This window comes from Engraulis encrasicolus, chromosome 7 (assembly GCF_034702125.1).
Source record: "Engraulis encrasicolus isolate BLACKSEA-1 chromosome 7, IST_EnEncr_1.0, whole genome shotgun sequence".
Lineage (NCBI taxonomy): Eukaryota > Metazoa > Chordata > Actinopteri > Clupeiformes > Engraulidae > Engraulis > Engraulis encrasicolus.
In genome coordinates, this window is record NC_085863.1 from 25,406,878 (window position 1) to 25,416,194 (window position 9,317).

The following is a 9,317-nucleotide window of genomic DNA, read 5'->3' on the forward strand; positions in this document are numbered from 1 at the left end:
CTTTTGAGAGCGTCCTTGAAACCAGAACATACTGACAGGCTGGTGTTTCTGGCCAGAAATCTGTCCACTTAAGTTTCATTCTATTGCCTTAATAATTATTACAATTCATTTTATTTTGCTCATGCCGTATGTAATTCATTCTTGGTTATATTTCATCTTGTTATAATTTTCAAAAAAATCTGCAAAAATCAATAATCGTGATTAATAATCGTGATTATGATTTTGACCAAAATAATCGTGATAATGATTTTTTCCATAATCGTGCAGCCCTACGTTGTACTGTAGTAGTGATGTGATGTGCTAAAGTGGTGGCTACCCCCATATCCGGTCTTTCTGGTCTCTCTGTCTGCCTTTCTGTCTTGCTGTCCCTCTGTCTGTCTACCTGCCTGCCTGTCTGTCTGTCTCTCTCTTCCTTGGTCTTATGACGGCAGACTGTCTGTCCCTAGTATAGGGACTCCCTACACACCTGTACACATGTAGAAGTACCATCTGTGCAGTATGTCAAGTATGCACGACAGATTTTTATTGGTGCATTTGTGACTTATGTAAAGTAATCAAAGCTCTATACCAGACTGCTACAACTGCTTGGGTTAAGGAGATGGACTTTACATCAGATGGTTACCGGTTTGATTTCCATCCTCCCACACTCCATGGCTGAGTTGCCCTTAAGCAAGGCATCTAATCCCATACTGCTCCAGGGACTGTAACCAATTCCCTGTAAATAACTGTAAGTCGCTTTGGATAGAAGCGTCAGCTAAGTGTAATGTAATGTAATCTAATGTAATGTAATGTAATGTAACGAGACAAAACACTAAAATATCACCTTCGCTCCATCCATGCTAATTGGTGACGTGTTGAGGGCCCGATGTTTATGCAAACGTTCAAAGATCCATGCAGGTGTTGACAAACGCAGGAATATGCAATAAAGGTTACCGCACACTTGTTCCATGTTGGCCCCATGTTTATATTTTGCCTAGGGCCCCAAAATGGCTAGATCTGCCCCTGACCATAGTGTATGTGTGCCTTTACTTCTGTGTTGTTGCCATGTTTGTCTCTGCTAAGAAAAGGGTTGTGTAATGGAAGAGTTTAGAAGCTTGGGGTGTGCACATCCACAGTGGAAATAATCCAGTCACCAGACAACAGTAGTAACTCACACTGGTTACTTTATACGAGGGGGTGTCAAACATAAGGCCCGGGGGCCAGATGCGGCCAGATGGTTTAATACGGCCTCAGACTTGTGAGGAAAAATTAAGAATGTGATAAAAAGGAGCGACTCTCTAGCCCATTACAAAGGTGCTGTGTGTCTCTGAGATTTCAGGTTTTCATTACTTGAGAGAACGAATTTAACTTTTTTGCTGGCCATTTATAGTCAATGTATCCACCGACATCTTGGGATGATTGCAAAATATAAAGAGCAGGAGACTGTGGCACTCCGATTTCTTATATTTTACTTTTTCTCGAAGGCAAATGGACTGCCAAGAGTAAAAGTAAAAAATTAGAAACCGGAGTGCCACAGACTCCTGCTCTCTATTTTTTGATGTCTACATTACCCACTTATGGTACTGTTACAGTAGAGCACCCGTGTTAAAAAAGTTTGGATCCATGCAGCGCTTCGCTTTTTTCCTTTTTTCCTGAATCTTGTGATGATTGACTCGCTATGAGATTCCGATATGAAGCAGAGATTTCTGATATTTTACAGTACTGGTCTGGCCCAGTTGAGATCCAATTCACTGCATATGGCCCCTGAACTAGGCCTACAATGAGTTTTGACACCCCTGGGTTATATGCTCCAAAAATATGTTTCGTTATTTAGTTTCAAGGCAATGTTTTTCGACCCTCATGGCAGATATTCCTCTGGCAAAGAGAACAGTGGTCTTGAATGGCCATCTACTGTACTGTTGGACATAAAATGTTATATTACGGATAAATGTTCAGCCAAATGGTATAATGTAATGCACTTTTGAGATGTGGCATAAATGTAATGCACATTTCGTAGTAAGACCCGACCGATATATCGGCCCCACCGATATATCGGGCCAATATTTAGCATTTTTGGGATATCGTATCTACCATATTTTCAATAAATTTCCACAGATAAGTTTGTATAACTTTCACAACCAATTTTGCAGCCGTTTCGTTCCTTAATGCATCTTCTATTCTGCTCTCCACACTTTCAGTCCATGAGAGTTCATTATTATAACGAAAGATATGTGTATATATAATAATAATTTATATTTCATTAAATGTTATTATGAACAATATTTCTATATATCGGTTGCACATATCGGTTATCGGCCTCCCATTTCCATAAATATCGGTATCGGTATCGGCCCTGAAAAAAACATATCGGTCGGGCCCTATTTCGTAGTGACAGACTCCTGGCATTCATACACTTATTTCTATGCTTTGCTCTGTGATATGTCAACATTGTCTCCCTTACACACCCACACACACGCTCACACTCCTTTTTTCTCCCAAAGTTATCACTCACCCACTTACATTACATTACAATACATTACACATAGCAGACGCTTCTATTCAAAGTGACTTACAATAGAGGACACAAATCAAGCCAGCAGACGAGAACAGAGCAAGCAACAGCATAATAAAGCACACACTTGACATAGTTTGTTTTCTCTATCTCTATTTCTCTCTGTCTTTACTTCTCTCTCTCTATTCATCAATCTTCCCCCTCTTTCTATTCAACTATCTTTCTCCCTTGTTGTTCTCGTCTATGACATTCTCACACTTTCCTCTCTCTGCTTGATGTAAAATGCTGTTCTGTCTTTCCAAAATTCCAAAATGTCATTACTTCTCTCTCAATCTCCCCCATCTTTCTTTTCATCTATCTTTCTCCCTTGTTGTTCTTGTATATGGTGCTTTCTCACTTTGCTCTCTCTGCTTGATGTAAAATGCTGTCTTGTCTTTCCAAAATGCATCGTCACCTCTGCCAAACCCTCACGGTGTTCTTGGCTCTCTAAAATGACCCCCTGTGGGCAAACCCAAATGCCTTATTACTCTTTTTTTATTTTTACTGAACTAAAAACTCTCGGTAACATACTTTCACTACTCATATTCCACTGATGTATCACATTAGAAATGGTTGAGTATTTGGATCTTGTCACCACATTCTCTTCTGCTCTTCTGACCGCCATCTTGCACGGTGCACCTTTTACACACCTGTATCCCACTAACATCCTGTTTTACCTCCTGTCTCGGTCTCCCCCTACCCTACTTACGTGCTTATATTTACTCCTTGAACACTGTGTGGCGTATTACATTTACGCCCTGTGCCCCACTGAATCCTGTCTCCCCCATTCTCCCTCTGCTCTCTCGGCAACAGTGGCCCCTAAAGCAGTCCCTGGGCAGTTCCCTGTACCCCACTAAATCCTGTCTCCCCTCCTCTTCCTCTCCTCTCCCTGTACCCCACTAAATCCTGTCTCCCCTCCTCTTCCTCTTCCTCTCCTCGTACCCCACTAAATCCTGTCTCCCCTCCTCTTCCTCTCCTCGTACCCTACTAAATCCTGTCTCCCCTCCTCTTCCTCTCCTCTCCCTGTACCCCACTAAATCCTGTCTCCCCTCCTCTTCCTCTCCTGTCTCTGTACCCCACTAAATCCTGTGTCCCCTATTCTCCCTATCCTCTCCCTGTACCCTTCTAAATCCTGTCTCCCCTCCTCTCCCTCTCCTGTCTCTGCAGCAGCGGCCCCTGAAGCAGTCCCTGGGCGGCTCCCTGTGCCGTGAGTCCCACTGGAAGTGCCTGCTGCTGACTCTGCTGATGATTGGCTGCTTCTGCACGCTGGGCTGGTGCTCGCTCTACCGTGTCACCGTGCTGGCGGCCGACGACCACACAGTAAGAATACGAAATGCACCTTTTGGTAAAAACTGAGCTCTCAGTGGCACTCCGTACTCTCGAGCTGGAGAATGTCTACTGCGTAGACATTTCTTGGCCGTGGCAGTACTTCAGCACCATGGCCAGCGATCTTGCCCCAGACGCTGCCTAATCCAACTATCTCAGCTTCTCGAGTGCAGTGGTCCGCGCACGGACCCCATGAAGCACTTTTGATCGGTCCACCGCGTGGACAGCTGCTCTCCTGCGAGAGCTGCACGATGACGGGAAGTTTTTTGCATAGCTGATTGATCCAAATTTTAAATAATTAACTAATGAATGTATAGTAACTCCTCCGGTGTTAGTATAACAGAATTGCACGGGTGAGGCATAAATGCAATTTTGTTGTGTGCAGTGAGCACTGTGTGCTTTGGAGTGCTGTGTTACAATGACAATGTTAGTTGAAGTTTCCAGTTGGGCTTTCATGACTCCACCAGTGTTAATATAACTCCACCAGTGTTAATATAAGAGTTGATATTAAACTCTATAAATAGTATGCTTGGTCAAGGACCTCAGAAGTAACCCTAATGAGACTGGTGGTATCGATGGAAGTGCATGTAGTGTACTGTATTCAGTAAGTCAGAGAGCTGGCAGCATGTATCTGGCTCATTTTTTGTATGAGAAGTGTGTCCCACGATACTCGTTCGGGTCGCTCTGTCAAAAGTTACATTTGGGGTTCTCTGACAGTGGACTGTGAAAGTGGTCGCGAGAGTCATCGTTCACTTACTATTCACTCAAATAAGCATCAGGACAGTGATTAAATATACTTTTAATCCTACATCGTGCCCCTTTAACCCATTGTGTCCTGGAGCGACATATACGCTGCATTCAAGGTCTTTAGATTTGAGCTGTTTTATTAAAAATGTGGGTATGTTAGAGCTGAATGAACACATTATAGTGCAAAAATGAAGGTTCTAGCTTTTAAATGCAACTTATTTCATGTTTTTATGTGCTTCGGAGGCCGAGATATTTAGGTTTTAGTAGGGAGATGGCATCTTTTCCCAAAAAGGGCTTAGGCTAAAATGGGTTAAAGTGGCAGTGCTCAAGGCCAAGTAAAATATTGACAACTACTTTTTTTTGTACCGTGCACCACACAGGGCCAGGCCTACCACTACGGCGACCCGGCCCGCTTCTACCACGACAGCCCGTGCTCCAACGGCTACGTGTACATCCCGCTGGCCTTCCTGGCCATGCTCTACCTGGTCTACCTGGTGGAGTGCTGGCACTGCTACTCCAAGACGGCCGACCTGCCGCAGGCCGAGACCGCCGCCGTCTACGAGCGCGTTCAGAGGCTGCAGCAAGCCACGCCCTGCATCTGGTGGAAGGCCATCAGCTACCACTACGTCAGGAGGACCAGGCAGGTGACGCGCTACCGCAACGGGGACGCCTACACTACGACACAGGTAACCTGGACACACACACACACACACACACACACACACACACACACACACACACACTAGCCATTAGCTACCACTACGTCAGGAGGACCAGGCAGGTGACACGCTATTGAAACGGGGACGCCTACACCACCACACAGGTAATGTGGACCTGCTGTACGAAAACACACACACACACACACACACACACACACACACACACACACACACACGCACACACACGCACACACACACGCACACACACACACACACACACACACACACACACACACACACACACACACACACACACACACACACACAACCTGTACCTGGTGGAAAGCCATTAGCTATCACTACGTCAGGAGGACCATGCAGGTGAGTCCATACTGCAATTGGGACCTCAGCGATGGAGTGTGTTAGGGAGCGGAAAGATGGGATACGAACCTGCAGCCCTCTGATCTAAAGCCCATCTACTTACTGTAACCATTAGGCCACAGCTGCCCAATACATGAATAAATAAATACAATTATTCTGTTATTACAATATGTATTATTATTATTATGTTATTTATATTTTGTTTTTTGACAGGTTTTCTTATCCAAAGTCACTTTCAATTCTTAGAGAAAAACTAAAAGCTGAAAGCGTGTAATTTGAATTAGCATTTGATAACGTTCAAAAATAGAATGCTGCTATTAATACCACTATCGCAGACAACAAGGGCGTGTCATTTACAGAGTGTGTGTGTGTGTGTGTGTGTGTGTGTGTGTGTGTGTGTGTGTGTGTGTGTGTGTGTGTGTGTGTGTGTGTGTGTGTGTGTGTGTGTGTGTGTGTGTGTACAGAGCTTAAGTTCGGCATTGGAAATGTTGATAGGCAAGGCAAGGTAAGGCAAGGCAAGGCAATTTTATATAGCGCAATTCATACATGAATGCAATTCAATGTGCTGTACAGTAAAGTAAGATAAAAATGATGTAAAATAAAATAACATGAAATAAAAAAGAAATAAAATATAGTCTTTAATGTGAGCAGCACAGAAACTGTACTAGGCTCACTGCATTTTAGCACATGGCATCTAGCACTGCTTGGTCAAGAATGTGGGTAAGCCTCCCTTTCGAGACCTGAAGTATAGATGCTGCTAAAAAGCTAATGACCCGTTCTCTAGCTCACAGTTTGTTAGGCCGGGGACATGCTTGATGTGTGCCTTAAAGGTGCACTGTGTAATATTATAGCGTTTGTTACTTTTTATTACAAGCTCAGACGACACTGGAGAGACTGCCTCTATGTCTGATGGGTGTGTACCCATCTTTTATTTTTAGTTTTTCTCCTATTTTTCTTTTCTTAACTTCTCTTGCTATGCAATTTTTATACTGTTCTTTACCTTGATATGAACCATACATATGTGCCTGATATTAAAAATAAAGAATTTAATTATTATCTTAAAAAGTTATCTTGTTATTCTAAACCTGCCAAGGCAATGGCATCGCCATTCCTTTTGCTTCCTCTATTTCATCCTCCGGCATCTACTTACTTACAACCTTTACTTAATTATTTCTCTTTCCTTCCATACTATCTCACAATCTCCCTCTCTTTTTTCTCTCTACATATCCCTCTCTATCTCTCTCTTCATCTCTCTCTCTCTCTACCACAACTTTAGCCATACCACGAGCGTGTGAACACGCACACGCCCAGTAGGACCTGTTGGCGTCCATTCCTTACCTGATTATCTCGCTCTTTTTTGTCCATGTGTCCCTCCCTCTACCACACCGAGTGTGTGAACGTGCACACCTTGAGTTTGACTACTCTCGTCATGACGTGAAAGACGCAGCAGAGTCTACTAATTTGCTTTCCTTAAAGGGACAGTTTGGTCAATTTCAACATGCAGTTGTAATGCTCACACTACTCTGGACTTGTCAGTGCCTGAGATTTTTTTTTCTTCTTCTTCAGCCGTTTCCGAGATCCTGGTCATTGTAATGGGGGCAGCTCTTTGTTTACATTTCAAAAAACATTTTTATTTATTCCCAAAAACATCCAAAAGATTATAAAACATCAGCAGACAACTAGCAAACAGCAGTACCTTTTGGGAAAATATTTGGAGTTGGCCTATGTTTCATTTTTTAAAAATGTAAACAAACGCTGCCCCCATTAGAATTTCTCATATCTCGGAAAGGGCTGAGCCGAAAAATGTGGCATCACCAGGTACTGACAAGTCAAGGGTAGCGTGAGCAATACAACTGCATGTTGAAATTGACCAAACTGTCCCTTTAACAGGGCCCCGTTTCTCAAAAGCATTGTTGCTAACCATTTCGCAGCTTGGGACATTGCAGTGCAACCAAGTAAATTGCTAACTTAGCTAGCAACGACACTGTCAAGAAATACACCTGATTCTTTTTTTCCTTCTCTCTCTCCCTCTGTCTTATTCTGTCTCAGGTGTACCACGAGCGCGTCAACACGCACGCGTCCAGCTGCGAGTTCGACTACTCGCGTCACGGCGTGAAGGACGTGTCCAAGCAGCTGCAAGGGCTCCTGGACCACCCGGCGGTGCGCTTGCGCTTCACCAAGTGCTTTAGCTTCGCCAGCGCACGTGCCGAGAGCGCCTACCTGACGCAGCGCGCCCGCTTCTTCAGCGACAACGAGGGCCTGGACGACTACATGGAGGCGCGCGAGGGCATGCACCTGAAGAACGTGGACTTCCGCGAGCACATGCTGGCGTTCCCCGAGCCGGCGCGCCAGCCCTGGTTCTCACGCCGCGGCGTCTTCTGGCTGGCGTCGGCGCTGCTCTTCTCCTGGCCGCTGCGGGTGGTGTCAGAGTACCGCACGGCGTATGTGCACTACCACGTGGAGAAGCTGTTCGGCGAGAACGAGGATGCGGACAGCGACGGCGAGCATGGCGGCTACCTGCATCCGGGGCTGGAGAACGGCGGCCGCAGTCGCGGTGGCCCCACGCTGCGCGTCATCTCGCGCGTCAACACGGTGGACATCACAGAGCTTGAGTGGCACATCCGCTGCAACCAGCAAATGGTGCCCAGCTACTCGGAGGCGCTGCTCATGGACCTCTTGAACACGGGCAGTGCCAACGCAAGTGCCAGCGTCAGTGCCCACGGGACCCTGCAGCGCCAGCGCCACCACCAGCAGCAGCACCGGCGCCACTCCAGCTACCTGCTGCAGAGCTGCCCGCGCTGCCACCGTTCCAGCAGCAGCTCCTCCTTGCCCTCCCGCGTGCGTGGCAACGTGGCCATGGGTGCCGGCTCGCTGCCCTGCGGGGTGAGCGCGGTGGTGGCGGCCGGGGGCATGGGGGCTCGCCTGGGCATGAGCCGCAGCGGCTTCTCCCTGGGGCGCTTACACGCGGTGCGTCACCGGCGGCCATGTTTGTTTCACTCCCGCAGCCTGGGGTGCGGCATGGGGGGCCGGTGCAGCGAGGGCGGGGGAGGTGGTGGAGGAGGAGGAGGTCTGGTAGCAGGTGTAGGGGGAGGGGTGGCGGGAGGACTGCTAGCGCTGGCGTTCCGCGTGGCAGATGAGGAGAGGAGAGCCGTGCTGGAGGGAGATGGGATGGAGGATGAGGAGGATGAGGAAGTGGTGCAGGAGGAGGAGGAGAGGCAGGAAAGGAGGAGAGGAGAAGGGGAGGAGGGAGGAGATGTGGACGTGGAGAGGGGAGGAGGTGTGGGGGAGGCCAGGGATGGGGATAGGGAGGGGCCGCCCACCTATGAGGATGCCATGCGCTTTCCCGTGCTCATTGTCCACGGCGAAGAGAGTTGCCACGGCGACAGGGACATTGACGCAGGGTAAAGGGAAGGAAGACGCGAGATCCACTAACATACAGATGACGAGAGACAGACAGAACTTGGGGACGGAAAAAGCAGGAAAAAGGTGGGATGGGACAGAAACGGAGAGAAAACTTGGGAATGCTGTGGGAAACAAGGAGAGTATTTTGGAAATGTGAGAATACAGAGGGAAAGAGGAATGTTATCTGTTTCTGTTAGCAGTTAGCATATAAGGAGAGATAGTGGACTTTCTCAGAACCTCCAGCATATGTCTTCCTTCACAGAGGTTAGCCT

The 9,317-nt window shown here is 46.9% G+C and overlaps 1 protein-coding gene across 1 annotated transcript in view; it reads left to right on the forward strand.

The window, feature by feature from the left end:
* LOC134451784 (transmembrane protein 151A) overlaps positions 1-9,048 on the forward strand; it is a 37,882-nt gene extending 28,834 nt beyond the window's left edge. Inside the window, exons 3-5 of the mRNA XM_063202184.1 lie at positions 3,698-3,850; positions 4,984-5,289; positions 7,693-9,048. Of these exons, the coding sequence (XP_063058254.1) occupies positions 3,698-3,850; positions 4,984-5,289; positions 7,693-9,048 (1,815 nt within the window). The remainder of the gene's footprint in view (positions 1-3,697; positions 3,851-4,983; positions 5,290-7,692) is intronic.
* Positions 9,049-9,317: the final 269 nt, after the last annotated feature.